This window comes from Pelobates fuscus, chromosome 6, assembly GCF_036172605.1.
Source record: "Pelobates fuscus isolate aPelFus1 chromosome 6, aPelFus1.pri, whole genome shotgun sequence".
Lineage (NCBI taxonomy): Eukaryota > Metazoa > Chordata > Amphibia > Anura > Pelobatidae > Pelobates > Pelobates fuscus.
In genome coordinates, this window is record NC_086322.1 from 176,056,429 (window position 1) to 176,084,089 (window position 27,661).

The following is a 27,661-nucleotide window of genomic DNA, read 5'->3' on the forward strand; positions in this document are numbered from 1 at the left end:
AAAGGATAAATACATCAAATTTTTGAAGCACTGTTATGCTTACAGTTCTGCTGGTTATAAAGGAAAAGTATTTGAAATACTTCTACCTAATGTTGGCTGTTCTTGGCAAATGGGTGGTTGGCCAATTACATTGTTGTTTGGCACATTATGGTCATCTTCTACTAGAAAGTCAGTCTGTGTTGCGCAGGTTGTTGTACGTCTGGGTTCTGCATTAGTATTAGGTGTAGGAACCTGAACCTGATTGATCTCTTTAATCACTTGTTCGTAGGATGGTGGTAGCTGCAGGAAGAAATTGTAAACATGAAATCATTCTTAGTATGTAAAGACAATCATACGTTAGTCCTATTTAATAATACCATGTATTATATGGTTATCAGTTTCAAATAAATAGATAAATAATAAAAAATCTCTAATGACGAATGTGAAAATGACAAAGCAAGAAATCAAATTACAAGAGTTTTTTTTAGAATAAAATGTATCTAATGTATTATTTAAGGTATTATGTAGGATCATTAAAATATGTAAAATATCTTAATAATCATACTTACCGCAAAGGAAAATTCATTATTATATTAATAACTGACCACACATTTAGTTAAAGTCGATGTTTTTGATAGCTCCCTTTTTTTGTTAACACAGTAAATGTTGCTGAAGCAATAAATAAATAGAGTAAGTTGCACAGTGGCCAGGTATGTTTTCCACTTTTCTCTGAATGTTCACATTATGTCATTACACACAGAATCATGGGACAATTTACATTTGCATCAAATGCCAAGCTATGCCATGGCAGCCTTTCCATTCATATGAAAATAAAAAAAAATATCTTCAATGCATATGAAAATAAAAGAATAAAATATATAAAAAAGCAAACATGTTCTTTAGGTAGTATTACTTATAAGAAAGGTTACATGCCTGTGAAATGTTTTCCCCACATTTGCACACCATACCTCTGCAGGATGAGATTCACTTGGTCTCCACTGTGGAGGAGGTGGTGGAGGAAACCCTAACCCTCCAGGTGGTCCCCCATGAAACCAGGATCCAGGTCCAATTGGCTCAGCTGCAACAATAGTGATTTCAGGACGCCTATAAAAGGACAATAGAATATATTTCTTAAATTAAAAAAATGCATGCAATCTCATGTCTAGTACTATCTTACCATTCACATAAGTAATTTTTCCATGATCAGTGCATGAATTCAAATTATTTAATAGTTCCAAAATACACAGTGATCATCATGATAGACTAGAGAGAAAAAAGTATAGTAAGTGCAATGAGTAAACTAAAATAGCTGTATAATGGAAAGAAAGGCTGTACATGGGTGAGAGAATGTTCCAAATATAGATTTCAAAAATGGATTGAAATGGAAGATTCACGTCAACAATGGGGAAAAAAGGAAAAGAGAAAAGAAATCGAAGTCACATTATACAATTAATCACAGAATCTTTGACTCTGATTTCATATCTATATGGCAATTTACTTTCTTGAAAAAGTTGTGTGATTTATTCACTAATTCACAGGAACTGCGGAGAAATGAAAAGACAGTTCCACATTTTAAGCTAAAACAGACAAGAAAATATAAAATAAAAAATGTGTTTTTAAAATTCCCTTGTCAATGCTCCACAGTTTCCAGGTTGGTGAATTAATGTCAGAATTAAAAAAGTATAAATTAATACATAAAATAATGATTGTGATTTAGAAATGCTGATCCAAAAACATTCAGGGAGGACTGGCTTTAAAATTACATCTTGAATTTTGGGTGAGAGAGAAGCAGCAGATGATGCTATGTAACCAACACATGCTTTCAAGTTATCAGAGAACATAGCACAGAATGCAACATTTTAAAACGTTATCAGAAAAGCCTTGATAGGGGTAGAAGGTGGAGCCAACAGGACCTTTAATTATAGGATCTGATCGGTGTGAATTAACAGTGGAATTATAAAAGGTAACCTTAGGCCACATGGCCGCTTTAGAAGAATCTATCCAAGAAGCTGGGCTGTTGATTCTCCAACTTGATACAACAGCTGAATACCTGGAGTTACGTCGGTTGGCACGTGGGGTGAACATACAGACTACCAGGAGAGCTACTCAGCATTAATATCTGAGCCCTGCAGTTCAAACAGGAATCCCCTAAGCAGAGACACTGTGGACCTGGGAGAGACAAATTAAGTGCATGAGTGCTGAAGGCAACTGCCCCTCACAGGTCACAGAACAGACTATAGCAGAAGTCAATATGCAAAATCTGGAAGGCATGTGAGCAAGTGTAGATTAATCATTGTACAGAACCTTATGTAACAAGAACACGTGGCAAGCATCATCGCAGAGATTAAACGGAGTATAGAAACTAGCAGCAAGATCAAATGAAAGAAAACAGTCACTGTTCAAAGACAGAGAATATAAAAGGGCACAAAATAATGTATAAAAGATAAAAACTCTCCATAAAGAATAACAAACATGAGAAAGAACACCAGTGCCCTGCTGAGAACATAGTCTTAAATTAGAGGGGCAAATTAGATTAGAGGGACAAAGTCTTAAATTAGAGGGGCAAAGGTTTAAAAATATCAGGAAGTATTACTTTACTGAGTGGGTAGTGGATGCATGGAATAGCCTTCCAGCTGAAGTGGTAGAGGTTAACACAGTAAAGGAGTTTAAGCATGCGTGGGGTAGGCATAAGGCTATCCTAATTATAAGATAAGGCCAGGGACTAATGAAAGTATTTAGAAAACTGGGCAGACTAGATGGGCCGAATGGTTCTTATCTGCCGTCACATTCTATGTTTCTATGAGAAATTGTGAGTTCCACGCTGGGAAGTACAACTCTCATCCCCTGTGCATCTTCTCATGGCTGTGATGTGTCTTATTGGTCACTGGAGCAACCTCTGGTTGTGGAGGATCAATTCTGAGCTCAAATTATGTGCAAGTGAATGGCTTAACTTTATTAAAATAAAACATTTAAAAAAATCACCAACATGCACTCTCTCTCTCGTTACTGGTCCAGTTTACAAAATACACCTCATTAATATCACAACTAAAATAAACTTTTTTTATTATTATTTTTTTTAAATAATGATTTTGATGTGCAATGGCTGATCTGATGACATCTAGGCAAGTTTGGCTGCAAACGAAAAGCCTGAAATTAAATATGCTCTTGAATTTCAAGTGAGAGTGAAGTAGCAGATGTCTGCAGTCAACACATGCTTTCAAGTTATCATAGAACATAGCCTAGAACGCAGAATTTGAAAATATTAAAGTGATCCAAGTACCAGAAAAAAAAAAAAAGGAGAAGCAGCAGTAATTCCATCTAGAGGCAATTGTTCTGTCGTAGCTATGCTGGGAATGTAATCGCAAGGCACATGTGGTAGACTGGAGTCATAGACAAACACTGGCCACTTAAACAAAAACAGCTCAGATAAAAAGCAATACGTGTCACATGGAAGACTAAGTTTAAAAAAATAACTTGGTTAAAGTCAGAAGAGAGTAACTAATAGGAGTGATTCCTAAAGAGAACAATTTCAAATGTTGTTTTCCCACAAAGACAGAGAAGACTAAATTATCTAACTAACACTGGGTAATGAAGTTCAATGGAAGTCAATCGCAGAGGATATAACCCAAATATCAAAATCTTGATGTTGAAAGGCAAATAAAAACAAAACAAATGTAACTATGTGACTCTGTTTAAAGTGGTCTGGTATGAAAAACATCTACACGTAACTGAAATGTTTATAGAATGCCTGGGAAAGAAATATCTTACTACTAGCTAGTGAAGAATGTTTACCTGTGTTAAAGGGACACTGCAAGCACTATAACAATTAATTCTAATCAAATAAGTTAGTTCCTGAAGTCCCCTGGTGCTGTCCCTCCATTCAATGTTAAACAGTTTTCAAGCAGTTTAACACCTGAAGCAGAGATTAAACAGGTCCTTCCAGTCATACCAATTCATATCAGCAATGGGTGCTCTGATAGACCTAAAGAGGTTAGCTGACATTTTTAGTCAATCACCGCTAACATTGCTGTTTAGACTAATGCAAAAATCAGTTTAATGTTCAATGAAAGGATGGCAACAGGGGACTCCAGACACTATAACCACTTCAACGAGAAGAAGCATTTACAGTGCCTACAATGTCCTTTTAAAAGGGACACAATATAGATCCAGACCACTTCAGCTCACTGAAGTGGTCTGTGTGCATTGTCCCAGGTCCCTTAACCCTGGAAAGGTAATTATTGCAATTTTTAATGAACTACAATAATTACCTTTATGGGTAAACTCCACCTCTAGTGGCTGTCTACCAGACAGCCACCAGAGGTACTTCCGTGTTGTTAGGTGACTTATGGTCACCTGACGCTGGACGTCCTAACGCTATGCATAAGGACATCAAGCATCACCCGAAACCCCATTGGAAAGCACTGTATAATGCTTTCCTCTGGGGCTGTTCTAATGCGAGCTTGGCCATTATGCGCATTAGGTCTCCTCCTGCTGGCGGACCCCGAGCCAATGCAGAGGGATATCGGAGCTAGAACAAGGTAAGTGACAGAAGGAGTTTTCAACCCCGTCTGCACTATCAGAGGGGATCGAGACGGAGTCAGGCTCTATAGGGAGCTATATGAAAAATGAACAACTTTGTTTTCCTGTCACTACAGTTTCCCTTTAAGGGATTGGAGAAATGTCATTGGAGAAAGGGTATATATATATATTTTCTTATAATGCTCAACTGAAGGTTATGTATGAAAAGAAAAAGAAAATCTTTTTGAGAAGACAGTTTCTGCTCCCCAAGATCTTATGAATTTCTCTAAAATTGATAACATAACATAGTTTTTCATAAATGTTATCATTCTATGTCAGATCTTTGATCTATTGCTTTGCCAAAATCTAGTACCATATAGATCACAACACTAAGTATGCCTTCCAAATGCATAGTTACTAGAAACTAACTAAACAAAACACACTGATCTCTGACCTATGCTCCAATTTGTCCTTTACACTTAGCTACACATATTTAAATTTTTTTTTTTTTAAACTCTTTTTTATTGAGGCATAAAAGTTTGTAGATACAGAATGCAAGAAAGGATACGTTAAAGTTTCACACAATTCGGGGGTAATACAATGTAGTGTATAACATCTCGAAATAATTGTTAGCCTCAGTTGGTTTGTTTTATTTTTTTCTTTTAGAATTCACACTTTAAGGATTTTTGTGAAAGGAAAACATAATTCAAAGGCAGGAGAATACCAGAAATTTTAGCTTTAGAGAAATCGCCTAGTATATCATAAGAGAATACGTGTAAAGCATTGCGCATACCTGTCCACCGACAGGTAACGTCGCACTATATCACCGTACATGTGAACTGCACAATATTGTTTTAGCGTTCCTGTCGTAATAGTGTGTGTCATAGGGTTCAAGGGTATGAAGGAGTTACAGGAGGAGGAAGAGGGGGGGGGGTGAGAAGAAGAGAGAGGGAAGGGACTTCCAGAATAACGCAAAGTATATACCAACAGGGTACACTAGGATAGATTAGAATGTCCCCCTTAAATCAACACCATCCTGCCTGACATACATTGAGCTCATTGTCGTTTAATTATGTACGCTCAGGGGGCAACCTCCGGTGTTGTTTGGACGTGTGTGTGTTGGGTTCTAGCAAGTCATCCAACCCCCCAGTAGTATCTGTTTAGAGACGCGGGCAGAAGAGAGAGAGAATGAAGGGATGACAAGAATGCGCCGGTTGTATGGAGGGCGTGGGTGGAGGGTTATGGTGTTAGGAAGCGCGAATTGGCTTTGCCCCGGGGTGCCCGGCGCCCCCGTGTGTGTTGCCGTGTGTTTCGTGATATGAAGACAAACCATGGAAACCACCGCTCGGCGTGTTTGCCTCCTCTGTCCTGTAGGGATGCCTGCAGTGCTTCAGCCCCTTGGATATCCTCAACCCTGCGAATCCATTCTTCTTCGCTGGGTATTTCCGTCCGTTTCCAGTACAACGGGATGAGTGATTTGGCCGCATTTAAGAGATGTCGAAGGATTGATTTTTTTATAGGAGGACAGTGACATCTGCGATATGTGTAGGAGGGCCAGAGCGGCTGACCAGTCTGTCATGTCACCCAGTATTTCTGTTATTCTTTGTCTGATCAAATTCCAGAATGGAGTGATTTCGTTGCACTCCCACCAAATATGCATCATTGTCCCCCTTCCCCTCTGGCATCTCCAGCATGTTGGTGCGATGGTCGGGAAAATCCTATGCAGAAGGACCGGAGTTCTGTACCAAGAGGCAATCAGTTTGTAGTTTGTTTCTTGATATTGGGAGCTGACCGAGCTCTTGTGTTGCCACAGAAGTGCCTTGTCCCATTGTTGTGGTGTGAAGGTTGTGTCCATCCGCTGCTCCCATTGTCTGCGAAACATCGCGTTCGTCGTCAGGTGCCCTGTCAGAAGGTGTTGATAAAGTGTAGAAATAGCATTGTTCATTACGATCCTTCTCTCGCAGCAGTCCTCAAACCATGTGCGTGCCCTATGTAATCGTTCCTTGTTCCGTGTACTATCGTGATAATGCTTCACCTGTAAGTAGCGAAATATTGCCAGTGGTGTCCGGGGTTGTCCCTCTAAGAGGGCGTCCAGGGGCTGTAGTGATCCATTCCGTAGGACCTGTGAATTGGTATGTAGTCGCGTCCTTCCCCAAAAGGCCACATCGTTGGTGGAAATCCACCCCCTATCTCTTTGTTGTGAGTGATGGAAAGCATCGGACTAGGTGTAGGCGAGATGTGGGGTACCTCCCTCATGGAATTCCAGGTATACAGCGTTTGTTCCATCAGTCCCTCCTTAGTGACTCTCTGTGCCCTTCTAGCTGTCCCTCCCCAGATGGCTGGTTGCACTGGAGTTTCAGGGTTATCCCGTGTCAATGTCACCCACTGTTGTTGTTGAGGTTCTGCATGCCACTCGACTATGCGCTGCAGAACCGTGGCTTTGTGATACTTCCTGAAGTGAGGCAGCGCTAGGCCACCACGGTGCCTGGGTAGACACAGTAGGTCGTATCGTAGTCGTGCTCTCTCCCCTCTCCATACGCATCGTATGACCGCAGATTTTAAAGCGGAGCAGCCATGGTAGGATGTTCATCTTTAGAACTGCTATCCGCCCATGCCACGAAATGTGTGGGTGCGCCCATCTTTCCAAGTCTGTTGTTACTTTCTTCAGGAGGGGGACAAAGTTGTGTCGGTATAGATCATTAGGGTTTGGGGTTATCCAAATCCCAAGATATTTTATTTTTTGAAAGCACCACCGGAATGGGAACAATGATTCTAGAGGCGCGTATTCATCCTCGGGCATAGAGACATTTAGCACTTCGCATTTTGATAAGTTGAGCTTGAAGCCTGAGATCGAGCCAAATATCTCAAACTCCGACAGCAGGCAGGGCATCGCAATTCGAGGGTTCGTTATATAAAATAGGAGATTGTCCGCGTATGTGGCTACCTTATGGTTCGTGCCCAGCCATGTGAAGCCACTAATGTCCGGATGCTGGCGCAGCCTCTGAAGCAAGGGTTCCAACGAGATGGCAAAGAGTAACGGAGATAGAGGGCATCCCTGCCTCGTACCATTGGAGATCTCGAAATCTCCGGTAAGTGCTCCGTTGACTCGCACCGCGGCCTGCGGTTTGTCGTACAGAGCCCGAATCATCGTGAGGAATCTGAGTCCCAGTCCCATCTGGCCAAGGGTGGCGAACATATACGGCCATTTCACACGGTCAAAAGCCTTCTCGGCATCCGTGGAAAGCAAGAGAAGGGGTTGCTGTGTTTTCCTCGCCTGGTGTTGTAGCGCGAAGAGCCAGAGCGTGCTATCCCTCGCCTCCCGTCCTGGTATGAATCCCGTTTGGTCCTTGTGTATAAGGGAGGGAAGAATGGATTGGAGCCTGGTAGCAAGCACTTTTGTAAATAGTTGTGTGTCTACATTCAATAACGAGATCGGACGGTAGCTACCACAGAGCGATGGATCTTTTCCAGGTTTAGGGAGAACAGTTATGGTAGCTGCTAGGGATTCGGCGCCAAAGCGACCCCCGTCTGCGACAGCGTTTAGGGCCTTTGTGAGCCACGGTAGGACTATCGATGAAACGTTTTATAATAACCCGTGGAGAATCCGTCCGGGCCTGGTGCCTTCCCCCTCTTGGTTGCCTTTAGTGCCGCCGCTAGTTCGTTCTCCGTGACCCGGGCCTCCAAGTCGGTTGCTGTATCCGGTGGGATTGTTGGTCCGACCGTTTCGCGGAGGTAGTCTTGCGTGTGTGCCATTATCGTCGCCGATTGTGATTGTGTTTCCTTCGGATCTAGGTTGTATAGGGATCGATAGAACAACTGGAATTCCCCTGCAATGTCCGCTGGTATATTTTAAAAATTTATACTAAAACGTCCAAAACATTTTGAAATCATTTGAGAGCATTTCATATTTTCCCATAAAAGATCCGGCACCATTCTTGTATATATGAGACACGCACAGATTAAAAGGAGTTCATCAAAACTAGCAGCCAATATAGGGAAGCATTAGCTGCAACCAGAAACCACATTGTGGATAACTCTCCAGGAAACCTTTTCTTTTCAAAGTGTAATAAAGAATAGCAGGGAAAAAAATGTGATATTATTTGCCTGTAATTTTTGGGGGTCGGTTCAACACTTATGAACATATGCTAGGGTATGGCAGACCTCAGCATTTGTTTTAAACCCTTAAGGGCACATGACATGTGTGACATGTCATGATTCCCTTTTATTCCAAAAGTTTGGTCCTTAAGGGGTTAAAGGGACACTATAGTCAATAGAAAAAGTACAGCTGGCTTATAGTTGCTTATAGATGGTATTTAGTCCCTAGTAAGCTATCTTAGATGTACAAAGGAGTCACGTCTAAATGCTGGAGATGCGATAAAGAGGACGGAACCTTTCTACATATTTGGTGGAGTTGCTCAAATATTCAGATCTCAATTAGGAGAATGCTAAGTTTTATTAAAGATACAACTGGAATAGAACTAGTTAAAAAAACAGAGGTAGTTCTGTTGCATATGCATTGACCAAATATGACAAATACAACCAGAGGATTTATAATTCACTGTTTTATTGCATTTAAAATTGTTCTGGCACGGAATTGGAAATCAAATCAAGCATTGCTTTGGGAAACGATTAAAAATCAAATAAATCTCCAGGTGAAGATGGAAAGAGATTTGAGTATCCCGTATCTGAACTCCCCAAAAAGAAGGGACCTATGGTAAAGTTGGGTTAACAAACTAGAAATTACTATATAAATTAAACTGGTATATAATAGACCTGTAACCACTGAAATAACAAGAGCTCTGAGCTTAGACAGATTTCTCTCCTGAGCTATCCTTGCAGATAAGGGTGTAATATGTAATATGTTTGTCTATTGTGTAATGTGAATGTAATGAATAAGTTAAGATGCAATTAGACTTGTGACGTTATGTAGGTATATGTATATTTGTTAAAAATGGAATAAAAGAATTTATACGAAAAAAAAAAGAAAAAGTACAGCTTATTGTACTCACATATTCTGGTGAGTTTAGTATGTCCCTGCAGGCTTTTTGCAGTAAACACTGTCTTTTCAGAGAAAATGCAGTGTTTACATTACAGCCTAGGGATACCTCCACTGGCCACTCCTCAGATGGCTACTAGAGGTTCTTCCTGGGGCAGTGCTACAGAGTGTGCAGCACTGACATTCAGTGTCTCCACCCCTCTGCATGCAGACACTGAACTTTCCTCATGGAGATTCATGGATTCAATTCATCTCTATGAGGAGATGCTGATTGGCCAGGGCTGTGTTTGACTTGTTCTGGCTCTGTCCCTGATCTGCCTCCTTGACTGTCTCAACCAATCCAATGCATTGTGATTGGCTCAGATTATCAATTCTGATGATGTCAGACAAACAGGCAGATTAGGGGCAGAGTGGACTTTACTATATTTAGGGCGTTAAGGAGGTGGGGGGGGGGGGGGGGGAGGGGAGCATGTGGTGTTTCTAACACTATAGTGTCAGGAATACATGTTTGTGTTCCTGGCCCTACAGTGTTCCTACCAGACCCAAAGCAACACTTGCTTGTAACACAGCTTTTACAACAATGCATAGCTAAAATGCCATTTTATATACAAGAATATGCCTTTTCTGCAAGAGAAGTATACTTATATAATGTTAAAATTTTAGTATAATATGCCTATTTAAAGAGACAACTCGTGTAGAGTGCCAATGCATGATCATATTTTATAGAATTCCTTTTTACATAGTTTAACATGACAATAAAACATATTAATGAGCAGAGCTATTGAAATCAGATGTGGAAAAATAAAACAAGTGTCTATAAGTTCAAGTCGGACCTTTAATTACAAACATCTGTCGCGAACTGCAATGTTGAGAACAAGAACAAAAACAGTGGAAAAAACAAGAAGGGATGCATAGGAAGGAATAGCACAACTCTGCAAGAAGTGTTGAGCTGGAAACTGGGTTCCTGCTCTGTGTGTTAAAGAAGGATAGCTGAAAAAAGTTCCATAAACGCTCCTACACACCATACGCTTATTGCCAGTGACTGAACTAGAGCACATTTATTGTGAGCAAAAAAGACAAAGTTAAGCACTGAAACTCTGTTCTTATAGTTTAAACCCATGTGTAGCTCTCCCCTCTGTGCCTTGGTCTATCACAATTTAATATTACTACTTATTTTTATTAGAATGCCATTAAAAATAGGTTGTAACGTTTTAAACGGTATACCAATTATAAACTTCTATAGTGAATTTTGAAAAAAAGAAAGAAAGAAAGGAAACAAAATAGGGTCAATGAGCTGAAGTGGTCTGGGTGCCTACAGTGTCCCTTCAAGTCTCCTTGACCTCACAAAAACCTTCTGGAATTGTAGTCTACCAGGGCTTTTCAATAAAGTTAGAACTCAAAGTGAATTTCAAATTTAAGACCAAAGTAGCCGATCTGAAAGCATACTAGAGAACGTTTCCAGTTTGGTGATTTTTACTTTGAATTTGGAATTTGCTTGGAATTCTCATTTTAGTGATTAACCCAGTCTGTGTGACATGGACCATGCACACTTCTCTTTCACTATTTAAACTCCACATATTAACACTGCACTAATGTCTTTGCTAACTGTAGACAGATTTTAGTGAAATAATACCTTTATATTTTATGTATGGGGTTTAGTTTGCCAATTTGCGGTCATAGTTTTCCATTACTATTCATTTAATAAATGGCAGACATCCCAAATCTTCCGCAGGATCTGTAAGTCTCCCGGAGGATCCGTAAGTCTCCAGCATTTTCAATACGGCTCCCCTGTGATATGAGCCGGCTGGGGGGAAGTGACAGCAGATCACTTCACCCCAGCAGCACTGAACACCGGAAGGGAGGGAGGAGACTGGAGGCACCACTACAGAAAGCATGGAGGCAGAGGAAAGGCTAGAGTGAGCTCCTTCATTCTCACTCACTCCCATAAGCCTCAGTCAGCACCAGGACCCCACTCCAGCCATCCTCCTGGACACAAAAGGTATGTTAACAGGAGGGTGGCTGCAAATATAAAAATTATAAATGTATGTGTGTCAGATTGTGTGTGTATCTGTATGTATGTGCATCTGTATGTCATTGTGTGTATCTGTGTGTATGTGCATCTGTAGGTCAGTGTGTGACAAGGTGTGTGTAAATATTTGCGATATGTTGTTAAATAAATAGTTTTGTTTTGTCATAATAAAAACGGCACGTCCTTGTTCATACATGTTTCGTGGCTGTGTGGGATGTGTATGTGGGGGAGGGTGGGGGACAGTAGCTGGTGAAGCCACCTCCCTGAAATGAGGTCAAGCATGTTGGGATGTCTGAAATTGCCTAATCAAGTCTATACCTTCTTGGGCACCCCTACCCTGCTGTTGTAAATTGGATTCCTATTTAATAATTCCCACAACACTCCACACACTTTACAACAGGTTGTGTGATCATACATTTACTATCAAATACCTATGTAATGATCAACACCAACAACAAATGACAAAACTCTACAATCCGACATAACAGTATTTGTATGAATCTCTACCAGTCTAGACACAGCATGGCAAAAGATACCAAATAAAAAGTATACATCTTTACATGATTACTTTAGCATGTAGAAATCCATGGCAACAGGAAAACTAACATATTGTGCCAATATGCATCAATGACTCATCACATTATTTTAGAACGTTTACATTACTCAACATTTCCACAATTTCAAACCAGACATGACTAAACAGGACTAATAACATGGCTCTTTGTTTGTACTGTTGCAGACCTAGTATGTAGAAACATTTGAGAGGGGATTGGGGGCATACTCTTAATTAATATGTCTAGAAATCTACTTTTATTTTATTTAAAATACAAAGATCTTGTATTATACCCAGCAGGTAAACCTGAAATAGCCATAATGTGCTTATTTTATAACATGTATGTTAGAATGAAAATGTACACTTTAACAGCAATCCATTTAACCCCTTGCATGCAAAACAATGACAATGACACACACACAACTTCTTAATGAGATGCTTACAAGATTGACACTAGATGCCCTGCTTACTCACTAGGTGAAAAATGTTGGTATACCATTAATTCTACATTTTCTAGTTGTTTTGTCTATTGAGCACCCACTCTATAAATAAACTGTGCACCCCTGCTCCGACTGGACTCATTAAACGCAATTAATGACACATATGTACCTTCTGTCTCGTTGTTGCTCGTTCTGAGTAGAGGTCCTGGAAGCTATAAATAAAAACAAAACAAGAAATATTATAAATAAGTCAATAAAAGCTAATCCACTTTACTTGCATTGTAATTTTTTTTACAGAAATCACCTATACAGCTATAGGCTCATGTACCATTATCTGTATAGGACTTTGCAAGCACACATACATTTTAATAAGGCAGTGTAGAAAAACATTGAAACATTGTGGCATAGCGCTCTAGGTGGAAAAAAAGACATAAGTCCTTGAGAAAGTTCTAATTTTTTTTTAAACGAAAGCACAGCTGGTGGCAAGCACACAAAACAGAGCTTTTATACACATTGGGGTTAATTAACTAAACTGTGAATTATGATTGACAGCTAAATAGAGGATGAAAAATGTAGGATTGTGTACATTTCTGTTATCGGTCCAGAAAAGAACATGTGAAAGTAAAAATCAAGTGTTGGTATTTGCAGTCCAAATTAAAACATAATCTGTTCTTTTAGCATACCCACCAGGTGTGCAAATATTCACATGGTTCCCAAAGAGTTAATGATTGCAGCAGTTTACAAGATTTACATAGATTCACTGAGCAAAATGCATAAAACTAAACACAGACGTGTAAATAAATATATACAGCATTACTTACTTCTTTTAATGACAGCTCTTATGGAGGACAAAGGCCCTTGTCTGGAAAAAGAAAAAAAAAATTGAATATTAATAATGATTATTTATTCAGTAAGGATCAAAATGAGCAACTCTAGAACGCATAGTTAAAGCCCTCTCTGCGGTTAAAGTAATATACTGTCCAGACCTCTGTCAGTTAAAGAGAAAATGAAAAAAAAACAAAAGTGATAAAAAGGGCAGATCCAATATTAAAAGCCAAAATGCTTTTGTATGTGCCAGGGTTGTAAAATAATCTGGTGAATCCACCCTTTTCCAGCCTTCTTTATAATAAGAACCAGAGCATGAAAGCGGTATTTCCATGCACTTCATCACTCTCTTCCAGATGCAATGATCTTCAAAACACCGACGTTGCGAGCTGCTAGGTTACATGCGCAGAATATGATACAAAATAAATACTTGTTACATATACAATTGTCATACATTATTTACCAATTCTCACAGACCCCGAACCAACCCTGTCGTTTACTTATTCCAAGAGAAAGCTGTGTTTGCTCCAAATCCAGTAACTCCAAAAAGAACGGAAAGACTGATTTATCTGTTTATCTGTGAGAGAAGCTTCTCTTCATCCCAACTCTCTAGATGAAGGCTCCCTGGAGGGTCAGTCAAGATTAGAAACACACACAGAGCACTGACATTTTCCAGCAAAACTCAGAACACAGGCATTCTTATTCAGCTTAGCAGACACAGCATACATGTTGTTTTAAAGAAACAAATACAAAAACAGAGTGATATGTTCCACAAGGCTCTAACCTCAAGGTTTCCTTGGGCACACCACAACAACAGGAAAGGAAATGCAAACAGACAGGACATTATCAGCACCCTATCGTGATCCCTTGCTGCAGAAATGAACATGGAAAACAATACGTTTTATTTGTATGACTGCTACTTCATCGTTTTAAAAAGCTAGTTCCTAAATATGTCCTCCTTCCAACTCCCCCTCCCACTTTGGTATTACAGTGCTAGTGTTTCACGAGGGGTATTCCTTTGTGAGTACTGGTAGGGCAGGCAATGATTGTTTTAAAGGGACCAAAAATTATAGAGATACTCCGAGCGCTATAACCATTTAGACTGCTTGATGTCATTCCTTCTTTCCTACTCAGTAATACTGCAGGAATTTGCTAAATTTGATGCAACTGTAGTCCCAGTACACAATCCAACATGATAGGCGAAGGATGGGAATTTGTATGGAAGTGAAACATTCCTGAAAATCTTGCACGGGCTCGAATATGCTATAACTGTCTTGGGGAAAACTTGCAAGTGCTTTGATTCATGAAAAAAAATAAAACCACGAGTGAAGCTACTCAGCAAGATAATAGAAACTTGATCATAGACTGCTATTAGCTGGCATTTTTGTCATGATGGATCTCCCCATGACCATACAGCTTTTACTGATATCTGAACTACAAGCCCCTGTAGCACTCCCTGATAATTTGCAATGGACAAGTGAATCAAAGGGAAGTAAGTACATTATTATTCTTTTAAAATTATTAAGTGTTCTTGCATAGCAAGACCACTTAATGTTATCTCACATATATATTATTAAGTGTTCTTGCATAGCAAGACCACTTAATGTTATCTCACATATATATTATTATTATTAAGTGTTCTTGCATAGCAAGACCACTTAATGTTATCTCACATATATATTATTATTATTAAGTGTTCTTGCATAGCAAGACCACTTAATGTTATCTCACATATATATTATTATTATTATTCTTATTATTCTTATTATAGCCAAATTTGCCACCCTAACTCCTCCCACAGTTTTTACACTACATAGACAAAAATATACCAAAACGTGCAGATTGTTCCCGATCGGATTGCTATTACTTTGTGGAACGTTTCGCCGAATGGTTCACGGAATATCGTCGTTCTTCTGGCGAAATTTGTCCCATAGGAATGAATGGCAAAGCTAGAGTGGGAGCTGTCAAAAGCTGAAAAATCAGGACATGATTTCTAAACTGCCACCACTCCCTCATTTTCAGGCCCACCTACACAAATCTTATATCAAAACGTTCAGCTATCCCTGCTGCCACTAGAAATGTCCACGGCTAAGCCATAGTCCTGATAGTTTTCACAATATGACCATTTGTTTGCAACTCACGCCTTCCATTGACATTCATTGAAACTCCACTCTGCAAAGCTCACATTTGAAGGGCAATTTCTAAACTGCGACTGTGCCTTCATTGTTAATATCTCAGAGACATACTATGCATCAAAATGTAGGTCTGGGTCTTGTGATTCTCACAATATAAAGCTCTTCACTGTAGGATTTATAGTTTTTAAAATACGACCGTTTGAAGATGGCAACCGCAAAAATACTCTGACCTGTGCAAGGCTGCAGCAGCAAGTGATGTCATAGACAAAGCCTTTTACACCTGCTAATTTTTTATAACTGTATGTTTTAATGTAACTGTGAAGCACTTTGGGCAACAACATTGCAATTAAATGTGCTATATAAATAAATACTAACAGTTACTCCGCCCACTCTAGTTGTAGACTACTTATGGAGGCAAGAACACTTCACACAATTTCCCCAGAAATTGTAGCTTTTCTAGTTATTCTTATTATTCTTATTATAGCCAAATTTGCCACCCTAACTCCTCCCACAGTTTTTACACTACATAGACAAAAATACACCAAAACGTGCAGATTGTTCCCGATCGGATTGCTATTACTTTGTGGAACGTTTCGGCGAATGGTTCACGGAATATCGTCGTTCTTCTGGCGAAATTTGTCCCATAGGAATGAATGGCAAAGCTAGAGTGGGAGCTGTCAAAAGCTGAAAAATCAGGACATGATTTCTAAACTGCCACCACTCCCTCATTTTCAGGCCCACCTACACAAATCTTATATCAAAACGTTCAGCTATCCCTGCTGCCACTAGAAATGTCCACGGCTAAGCCATAGTCCTGATAGTTTTCACAATATGACCATTTGTTTGCAACTCACGCCTTCCATTGACATTCATTGAAACTCCACTCTGCAAAGCTCACATTTGAAGGGCAATTTCTAAACTGCGACTGTGCCTTCATTGTTAATATCTCAGAGACATACTATGCATCAAAATGTAGGTCTGGGTCTTGTGATTCTCACAATATAAAGCTCTTCACTGTAGGATTTATAGTTTTTAAAATACGACCGTTTGAAGATGGCAACCGCCAAAATACTCTGACCTGTGCAAGGCTGCAGCAGCAAGTGATGTCATAGACAAAGCCTTTTGTACACCTGCTAGAGTTTTTATAAATGTATGGTTTAATGTAACTGTGCAACAAAGATGCAATTAAATGTGCTATATAAATGATAACAGTTACTGCGCCCACTCCAGTTGTAGACTACTGGTGGAGGCAAGAACACTTCACACAATTTCCCCAGAAATTGTAGCTTTTCTAGTTATTATTATTCTTATTATAGCCAAATTTGCCACCCTAACTCCTCCCACAGTTTTTACACTACATAGACCAAAATTTACCAAAACGTGCAGATTGTGCCCGATCGGATTGCTATTACTTTGTGGAACGTTTCGCCGAATGGTTCACGGAATATCGTCGTTCTTGTGGCGAAATTTGTCCCATAGGAATGAATGGCAAAGCTAGAGTGGGAGCTGGCAAAAGCTGAAAAATCAGGACATGATTTCTAAACTGCCACCACTCCCTCATTTTCAGGCCCACCTACACAAATCTTATATCAAAACGTTCAGCTATCCGCGGTGTCACTAAAAATGTCCACGGCTAAGCCATAGTCCGAATAGTTTTCACAATATGACTATTTGTTGCAACTCATGCCGTCCATTGACATTCATTGAAACTCCACTCTGCAAAGCTCACATTTGAAGGGCAATTTCTAAACTGCGACTGTGCCTTCATTGTTAATATCTCAGAGACATACTATGCATCAAAATGTAGGTATGGGTCTTGTGATTCTCACAATATAAAGCTCTTCGCTGTAGGATGTATAGTTTTAAAAATATGACCGTTTGAAGATGGCAACCGCAAAAATACTCTGACCTGTGCCAGGCTGCAGCAGCAAGTGATGTCATAGACAAAGCCTTTTACACCTGCTAATGTTTTTATAACTGTATGTTTTAATGTAACTGTGAAGCACTTTGGGCAACAACATTGCAATTAAATGTGCTATATAAATAAATAATAACAGTTACTCCGCCCACTCCAGTTGTAGACTACTGGTGGAGGCAAGAACACTTCACAATTTCCCCAGAAATTGTAGCTTTTCTAGTTATTCTTATTATTCTTATTATAGCCAAATTTGCCACCCTAACTCCTCCCACAGTTTTTACACTACATAGACAAAAATATACCAAAACGTGCAGATTGTTCCCGATCGGATTGCTATTACTTTGTGGAACGTTTCGCCGAATGGTTCACGGAATATCGTCGTTCTTGTGGCGAAATTTGTCCCATAGGAATGAATGGCAAAGCTAGAGTGGGAGCTGGCAAAAGCTGAAAAATCAGGACATGATTTCTAAACTGCCACCACTCCCTCATTTTCAGGCCCACCTACACAAATCTTATATCAAAACGTTCAGCTATCCCTGCTGCCACTAGAAATGTCCACGGCTAAGCCATAGTCCTTATAGTTTTCACAATATGACCATTTGTTTGCAACTCACGCCTTCCATTGACATTCATTGAAACTCCACTCTGCAAAGCTCACATTTGAAGGGCAATTTCTAAACTGCGACTGTTCCTTCATTGTTAATATCTCAGAGACATACTATACATCAAAATGTAGGTCTGGGTCTTGTGATTCTCACAATATAAAGCTCTTCACTGTAGGAATTATAGTTTTTAAAATACGACAGTTTGAAGATGGCAACCGCCAAAATACTCTGACCTGTGCAAGGCTGCAGCAGCAAGTGATGTCATAGACAAAGCCTTTTACACCTGCTAATTTTTTTATAACTGTATGTTTTAATGTAACTGTGAAGCACTTTGGGCAACAACATTGCAATTAAATGTGCTATATAAATAAATACTAACAGTTACTCCGCCCACTCTAGTTGTAGACTACTGATGGAGGCAAGAACACTTCACACAATTTCCCCAGAAATTGTAGCTTTTCTAGTTATTATTATTATTATTATTATAGCCAAATTTACCACCCTAACTCCTCCCACAGTTTTTACACTACATAGACCAAAATTTACCAAAACGTGCAGATTGTTCCCGATCGTGTTGCTATTACTTTGTGGAACGTTTCGCCGAATGGTTCACGGAATATCGTTGTTCTTGTGGTGAAATTTGTCCCATAGGAATGAATGGCAAAGCTAGAGTGGGAGCTGGCAAAAGATGAAAAATCAGGACATGATTTCTAAACTGCCACCACTTGCTCATTTTCAGGCCCACCGACACAAATCTTATATCAAAACGTTCAGCTATCCCTGCTGCCACTAAAAATGCAGACAGCTAAGCCATAGTCCTTATAGTTTTCGCAATATGACCATTTGTTTGCAACTCACGCAGTCCATTGACATTCATTGAAACTCCACTCTGCAAAGCTCACATTTGAAGGGCAATTTCTAAACTGCGACTGTGCCTTCATTGTTAATATCTCAGAGACATACTATACATCAAAATGTAGGTCTGGGTCTTGTGATTCTCAGAATGTGAAGCTCTTCGCTGTAGGATTTATAGTGTTTAAAATATGACCATTTGAAGATGGCAACTGCCAAAATACTCTGACTTGTGCCAGGCTGCAGCAGCAAGTGATGTCATAGACAAAGCCTTTTTCACACCTGCTAATGTTTTTATAAATGTATGTTTTAATGTAACTGTGAAGCACTTTGGGAAACAACGTTGCAATTAAATGTGCTATATAAATAAATAATAACAGTTACTCCGCCCACTCCAGTTGTAGACTACTGGTGGAGGCAAGAACACTTCACAATTTCCCCAGAAATTGTAGCTTTTCTAGTTTAAATAGCATTTCTGCATGAAGTGTTAAATGGGGGTAGGTGATTCCAGCTTTTGGTATCCCTTTATCTGGGCTTAAAGAAACATTTCAAACACCTTTGTGCACTGTAGTGGTTATGGTGCTAGATGTGCCCCAGCACTGTCCTAATAAAAATAGTCAAACCATTTACGATGCCTTGACTTGTTGAGTCAGCCATGAGCCACAGCTGGAAGTTCTCATCAATGAACGAAGCCCAGCTACTCCAGATCCTTTGTCAGCATTATAGATGTAAGAGCATTGTGAGTGATGTAGTCCACAACATCTGCAGTGCTGAAGGTTGCCTACCCCTGTACTAGGAGCTTCTGGCTCTTATGAAGCAAGGAACGTTGCTGGGGAGACTCCAGGAAAGGAGTCAAACCTTTCTAAAATGGTTTGACGGTCTACGTGGGTGGGGGCAGCTCACTCATGGCACCATAGCCACTAAAGTGTGCTCTGGTGGTTTTCGTGCTTAAAGTGTGTTCCATTAAAACACTCAGTATGTTGCACAATCCATATTCTCCCAGCATTGCATGCCATAATGCTCATTTTGTTTTAACCCCTTAAGGACACATGACATGTGTGACATGTCATGATTCCCTGTTATTCCAGAAGTTTGGTCCTTAAGGGGGTTAAAAGCTATACTAAATGTGTAAATAAAACTAGCTGTAATTTCATTTTGTGGTTTTTAAAATAAATAAATACATTCTCTCAGTTTCTATAATTAAACAGGCAGTGGTGATTTGCTCTGAACCATATTTTTCGTGCAATCTCTCCCTTCCTTTGAAACGTATAATTTCCATTGTAAAGTATTGTGTTGTAAGCAGCACACCCCACGCTTTATTTAGCAGTACAAACTTTCTGACAGAAGGGCCAGAATTCCTTTCTAAAAACAGCAAACAAGGGGAAAATATCCAAACTCATTTCACAATTTCAAATTCATTTTGCAGGCATCCATACTATAAACATATTAAACTCTCCCAGAAAATTTTGAACACATATTTGTCTAATAATGATGATCAACTCTGAAATAGAAGGTCTGCATTCTTTAAGCATGTGTTATCAATCATGTGCTGTTTAAAGAATTGTTAGCATATGCAATTCTGTTAACGCCAAACCACACCCAGCAAGTCCCCAGGGAAAAAATAGATAAAGTGCAGGTCTCTGAATAGGAAGCAAGAGCTATTGATCTACGGTCATCAGATATCTTTAAGAACCTTTATTTTTATTACGTCCAAATTTAAAGGGAAATTATAGCCCCAAAAATAATAATCATCTTTTCAGAACTTCTGGTCCCTTCCATCCACCCCTTTTGGTATCAAAGGGGAGTGACGTCTTTGGAGATCTGCTCCAATCTAATGCTGTTATCAGCAGCATTTGATTCCAGGATTCCTGTGGAAAAGCATTGGATTGGCAGAAATTATAAAATTTGATGATCTCAGCCAAGAAGGCAGTGCCATGGCCAGTAGTGACCAGACCCATGTGGTGCTTGATAAAAGGTTCTTAACTTTAGGAGGAGCCAAAGACCTAAACCATGATCATTGTATTCTTGTCACTATAGTGTTCCTTTAAATCCTTTCATGAAGGGAGGGGGACGCCCTTACATTTTAGGAATACATCCAACACTAAAATGTTCCTTTAATATACACAGAGAGTGTAGAAGTTAAAATAATGGTCTTTTCAAGTGGCACAGTAGAGTACCTAAACAGTACCTGTCTGAGTGCTTAACATGTTCACAGCTTCGCAGGATTAACTAGCATTGAATTCTTGTTGATATAACACAGTAAAACTTCATGTTAACTCATAGTTAGGACAGCAGAAAATTAAGTCTTTACAAGTTACCAGTGCTTTTCAGATCTGGAAATGTCCCAGTGAACACAGTCAAGTTGAGGTACGTTTACATTTACAAAAAATATCTAGCATCTAAAAAGAAACCGATTTTTGCAGCGTGGCTTCCTAACCAGTTAAATATGGGTCAATGTGATTATTATTTTATACCATAGCGAACCCTAACCAGTTACACATGGGTCAATGTGAATATTATTTTATTCCAATAGCGAACCCTAACCAGTTACATATGGGTCAATGTGAACATTATTTTATACCATAGCGAACCCTAACCAGTTACATATGGGTCAATGTGAATATTATTTTATACCATAGCGAACCCTAACCAGTTACATATGGGTCAATGTGAATATTATTTTATACCATAGCGAACCCTAACCAGTTACATATGGGTCAATGTCAATATTATTTTCTACCATAGCAAACCCTAACCAGTTACATATGGGTCAATGTGAATATTATTTTATACCATAGCGAACCCTAACCAGTTACACATGGGTCAATGTGTATATTATTTTATGTTATAGTGAACCCTATGCTCTTCTAAAGAACATATCAAACTGTGTAAAGACACTTCCAGTAAAATAAATAAAGAACCTCTGTAGACAACATTGGAGTTAAAGGAACACTATAGCCACCAAAATAACTTTAGCTTAATGAAGCAGTTTTGGTGTATAGATCATGCCTCTGAAGTCTCACTGTTCAATTATCTGCCTTTAAGGAGTTAAATCCTTTTTGTTTCTGTCCATGAAACCTAGCCACACCTCCCCTGGTTGTGACTCACACATCCTGCATGAAAAACATGGTTTAGTTTTCAATTAGATGTTAACTTGCAGTTCGTTTTTTATTCAAAATGGCTTTATTCAGACATAAACAATTCAGGGCGTGCCCTGAGCAATGTATAACAGCATGAATCTATAGATTGAACAAGCAAACAGAACATAGTGGACGCGCAGGTCCCATCGTAGAATGCGTGAACATCACTCGAGAAATTTTATGTACTATACAGATATGGTATTTGGTTACTTTTAGCACGTTACGGTAGTCATATGAGTGATCGGTTTGTCGCTCGAGGAGAGGTATACTCGTAAGTGTGGACTTTGTGTCTGCCTATTGGGTTCCATTAACGGTACCTTATCACCTCTAGGCCTCTTACTCTTCGGGGTGATGAAGGGTATCGGTCCTGCGGTATTAGTCAGTTTCTGGTCATAAGTGTGTCTTATTTGCGTTTTGTGATCGCAGGGTGAAGGATCACAGGATGTTTGCTCCTATTTAGATGTGTGATTGTGAGTAAGTGACACAGCCGTTAGTAATCTCGGGTTAAGAGGGGCTGCGGCTATTATTCAATTTGTACAGAAATCATTGTTGGAAGAATTTAGAGAGAAGATGAGTGAGAAATGAGTAAAGAGCGCGAGAAAGAGAGAGAGGAGAGAGGGGAGGGGAAGGGGAAAGCAGATTGAAGGAAGGATGGGCAAGGTGGTGTAGTGGGGCGAGGGTCCCCATCACCCGTGCCCATGGTATCGCACGTATCGTGTCTGATGTTAGTCCCCATTCGTGTGGGGGCGCGAGGTTCCCTGGGGCTGCAGGCAACCGTTCCCAGCAGTGCTTCGGTCCGCCATGTAGAGTAGCCATGGGCTCCACCTCTCCACGTGTTTGTCCTCGAGGCCCATAAGTGTGGCCTGCAGCGATTCCGCTCTATATATATCCTCCACACGTTCCATCCATTGCCTTATCGTTGGGATATTTGATTGTTTCCAATATAGCGGAATCAATGACTTAGTCGCGTTAATTAAGTGTCTACGAATGTTTTTCCTATATATTCCTATGGGTTCAGGCGTGGAGTGTAGAAGGACCGCCTCTGCATTGAGGGTTCCTTCTGTCCCCGAGATTTCCACTATTTTCTGTAGAACTTCGTCCCAGTATGGCTTGACGAGTGTGCAGTCCCACCAGATGTGTAGCGGCGTTCCCCGCTCATCCCCACATCTCCAGCATGTGTCAGGTATATTCGGGAAGATCCTGTGTAGACTGTCAGGCGTTCTGTACCAGAATGAAAGGAGTTTATAGTTCGTTTCTTGAAATTGGGAGCTCGATGAGCATTTATGGTGCAAAATGAGGATCTTATCCCATTGGGAAGCGGTGAAGGCTGTCTCCATCATGCGTTCCCAGCGCCTGCGGAATTGGTCGTTGGTGGTGAGGTGCCCTACTAGCATATGTTGATATAATAGTGATATTGTCTTAGCTAGGGTAGTTTTGCGGTCACAGAGTGTTTCGAACCAGGTTAAGTCCCTATGTAGCTTTTCCTTGTCCGGGAGTGTCCGATAGTATGATCTGAGTTGCATATAACGGAAGGTTTGTAGGCTGGTAGGTTGGTCGCCCTCCATTAGTTCCCTCAGGGGGGTCACGCCTGTGTTGGTTAGCAGCCTATGTATGGGGAATGATTCCTCCTCTCCAAGGAAGGACCATGCCGCCTGCGTCAGTCCTCCTCCTATCTGAGGATTGTGCGGTATTTGGGTCATCGGGCTTGGTGTTTGAGATATGTGGGGGGCTCTCCTGATAGTATCCCATGTTTTCAGTGTCTGCGCAACCGTAGAGGTTGGTTCCAGAGTCACCCTTGGTATCCTCTTCGAATTCCACACTGAAGTCAGAAAGGAGGGGCCGATATGGTGTTTGTCTAGTTCAATCCATTGTTTATGCGCCGGTTGGGTATGCCACTCCAGTACACGTTGTAGTACTGTCGCATGGTGGTATTTGCGGAGGTCGGGGAGCGCCAGTCTCCCCCTCGCTCGAGGTAAGCATAAGATGTCCTGTCGGATTCTCGCCTGTTTCCCATTCCAAACGAACTTCACCATCGCGGACCGGAGTGAAGCGAAATATGCCGTCGGTAGGGCCTGCGGGATCGTCTGATACAGATATAATAGTCGTGGTAGTATATTCATCTTAAGAATTGCGATCCGGCCGAACCACGAAATGTGCGGGTATGTCCAAGTTTTTAGATCTTGCTGGATTCGTCACATCAATGGCAAGAAGTTCGTTCGGTACATGTCGTCCAGGTCTCTGGTTATTGCTATACCTAGATACTGCATGTGGTGTGAGCACCAGCGGAATGGGAACTGGTTTTTCAGCGTGTTTTCTTGGGCTGTCGGAACGGTGATGTTGAGTACTTCACATTTATTCATGTTCAATTTGAATCCTGAGACCTCCCCGTAGTCCATGATCATAGCGACTAAGTGGGGCATTGTTGCCTCCGGGTCCGTGATAAAGAATAAAAGATCATCCGCGTATGCCGCTACTTTGTGTGTTGTATTACTGTTTTTGAAGCCTGTGACCGCATTCGAGTTGCGTACCGCTTCCAGGAACGGTTCAAGGGCCAGGGCGAAGAGCATGGGGGAGAGTGGGCACCCCTGTCGTGTCCCATTGTGGATCGGGAAGGAATCGGTAAGCGCTCCGTTCACTCTCACCTTCGCATTGGGGCAGTGGTAGAGCGCATCAATCCATGTCATCATGTTCCCTCCGAAGCCCATTTCCCGAAGTGTGGTTACAAGGAATGTCCAGTCGACCCGGTCGAATGCCTTTTCCGCATCTGTCGACAGTAGTAGGAGCTTATCAGTGGACTTCTTCGCTAGGTGATGGATGGATTGTACTCTAAGGGTGCTGTCCCTAGCCTCTCTCCCAGGGATGAACCCCGTCTGGTCTGGGTGGACCAGTCTCGGGAGTATTCTCCCGATTCTGGTGGAGAGAATTTTGGTGAAAAGTTTCACATCCACATTCAGCAGTGAGATTGGTCTATAGCTGCTGCATAGTTCAGGATCTTTCCCCGGTTTCGGGAGGACCGTTATAGTTGCCGCTAGGGATTCGTGTCGGAACTGGGCACCATCTACCAAAGCGTTGAACGCGGTGGTGAGTTTCGGGAGCAGTATGGTTCGGAATTTCTTATAATAGTCCAGTGTAAAGCCGTCAGGACCCGGGGCTCGGCCCGTTTTGGCGGACTTGAGTGCGCCTGCCACTTCCGCTTCCGTGATCGGTGTATCTAGTAACTCTGACTCCCCTTGCTGCAATCGCGTCCTTACATGCGATTCGATGTAGCTCCGTATCCTGTCTCGTCTGGTCGCCATCTCCTCTGGGAGTGTAGGTCCCGGGATGTTGTATAATGAGGCGTAGAATGAGCGAAACTCGGACGCTATTTTATCCGGGAATTGTGTGGTCGTTCCATCCGACGTCCGTAGCTTATGGACTTGGGTCATCCCCTGAGGTCCCCTAAGCATTCTGGCCAACAGCCTCCCTCCTTTGTTGGCGTGTTGGTAGAAGAAGGCTTTCGAACGTTGTATGGAGCTGTAGTATCGGGTCGTCATGTGGGCATGTAACGATCTTCGGGCCTCCAGCAGTTCCTTGTATGTCTCTTCGAGATGGGAGCGTTTGTGTTGCAATTCAAGGACATCGATGCGTGTCAGGAGATCCGTCATTTGTCTCCGGGATTCTTTTTTCTTTTTAGAGGCTAGGTGTATCAGTGTACCTCTGAGCACACTTTTGTGGGCTTCCCATATCGTGGTCGCGGAGAGATCGTCTGTGGTGTTCAGGTCAAAATAAGAAGTGAGTTCCTCGGTGACCTTTTCCTTCACCGCCGGGTCCAAGAGTAGGGAGTCCTGAAGCCGCCATGTCCAAGTGGATGGGCGCACCCTGGGGGAGTCCATTTGTAGGGTCACAGGTCCATGGTCAGACCAGCTTGCCGATCCAATTTCCGCTTTTTGGATGGTGTCAAGGTGTTCCTGTTGGAGGAATATATAGTCAATCCTCGCGTATCGCTTATGTATCACTGAGTAGTGGGTGTATTCCCTGTCCGCCGGGTGCATTGCGCGCCAACAGTCCACCAGCCTAAGATTCTTAAGCGATTTCTGTATGCTGCGGAGGGCTCCTTGGGAGATGCTACTGTGCCCTGTGGACGAATCTACCAGAGGGACGAGGGGTACATTTAGGTCTCCCCCAACGATCAATGTGCCCTCTGTAAATGAGGAGAGTCTGGAGAGTGACTTACGTATGAAGTGTGATTGGTTGTTGTTTGGAGCATAGATCGTCGCGAATGTGTACCTACGGTCCTGTATGTCCCCCTTGAGGAACAGGTATCTGCCGTTGGGATCAACCATCCGTTCCGCTTCCTGGAACTGTAGCTTAGCATGGATGAGGACCGCCACGCCTGCCTTACGTGTAGTCGGGTGGTCGCTACGGGCCGCATTGGGGTAGTGTTTGCTTTTCAATAGCGGGGCATGTCCTTCCCTAAAATGTGTTTCCTGAAGAAAAGCAATAGATATGTGTCTAGAGGATAGTTCCCGAAGGAGCTGCGATCTGCGCTCCGGGATATTTAGACCCCTGCAGTTCATGGTTGTGACGCGTAAAGGATCAGGTTCGTAGGCCATTTGTGGTGGGTGGGAGCGGTTTGTTTGTACTTCCAGGCGGGGTCTGCTGTCGAGGCGTACCTCGTCCCTGTGGGAGTTCCGCGGGCACTAAGGCAATGGGGGGAGGGGGAATTGTGGGGAGGCTGGGGGGGTTGGGTCGGAGTCGTGGGGAGGGTGGGGCAGGGGATAGAGAAGAACGTGAAAAGAGATAAGGAAAGACCCCTGTCTGCGCGACTGCGCAGGTGGGGGTGTTAAGGTGAAGATGGATTTTCTGTCCCCTGAGGGAAACGGTTACGGCACCTATAGGTAGGTGTCGGAAGTCCCTCCTGGGAGGGCTAGTTCGCGTGACCACGGCAGCAGCCGGCAGTCGGGTCTGTCAGAGAGTATCTAACGACCTCCAACTATCAACTCCCCGTGGTTCGGGTTTGTTCACGCGAACTTGTCGGGGGTTAGTGGTCGCGTCCTTATTTTATCACCAGTTTAGGATGTGTTCACTGGTTGTCGTTTTAGGTATATAAGTCCGAGATTACCTATCGGGTGTGCCACCACTATGGGAGCTTTCGGATGTCGTTTGCTCGTGTTAGTGTTAGTAATGGGCCTTATCAAGGGTCCTCAACGGCTCTCAGTGTTGTCGTTATTTGTAGCCTAGTTAGGGGATATCATGTGGGTGTGGAGGCATGAGTCCCACCTCATTGTATTACTCATACGTCCCCACCCCTGGGGCGATAGGGCGCGGATGGCCGCGGGGGTCAACGTACGGTCGGGGGATCAGGAATCGTCGGTCGGGAAGTGCAGTTAACGTAATGTAGCCAGGCAAAGTAATAGCTAGGGGTTGCACGGTCAATCTCAGACGGGGAGTGGTGGCCGGGATCGAGATCCACGTCGTGTCAAGGCTAGGGAACGTGGGGAGGGCGGTGCCCCGATGGGCTGGGCCTTTGAAGGGGTGGGGTCACCACCAACCTTCTCAATGGGGAAGCTGTCACGGCCACTGTCTTGGTGAACAATAAAATAAAAAAAAAATTAAAAAATTACATATCATGCATTACAGTATATTCCCTCCCCATTCAGAACATATATTAGGGCATATATACAGTAGGTAC

At 41.8% G+C, this 27,661-nt stretch overlaps 1 protein-coding gene across 7 annotated transcripts in view; it reads right to left on the reverse strand.

Moving 5' to 3' along the window:
* Positions 1-27,661, reverse strand: part of SH3D19 (SH3 domain containing 19) — a 129,736-nt gene that overhangs the window by 50,499 nt on the left and 51,576 nt on the right. For 6 of the 7 annotated variants that reach the window (XM_063458509.1, XM_063458505.1, XM_063458508.1 and 3 more), the window contains exons 3-6: positions 13,337-13,377; positions 12,685-12,727; positions 948-1,083; positions 87-279 (exon numbers count right to left, since the gene is read on the reverse strand). In XM_063458509.1, the coding sequence (XP_063314579.1) occupies positions 87-279; positions 948-1,083; positions 12,685-12,727; positions 13,337-13,377 (413 nt within the window). Of the gene's footprint in view, positions 1-86; positions 280-947; positions 1,084-2,029; positions 2,149-12,684; positions 12,728-13,336; positions 13,378-13,803; positions 13,913-27,661 lie in introns of those variants that run through there. The other variant, XM_063458507.1, reaches the window with a different exon arrangement.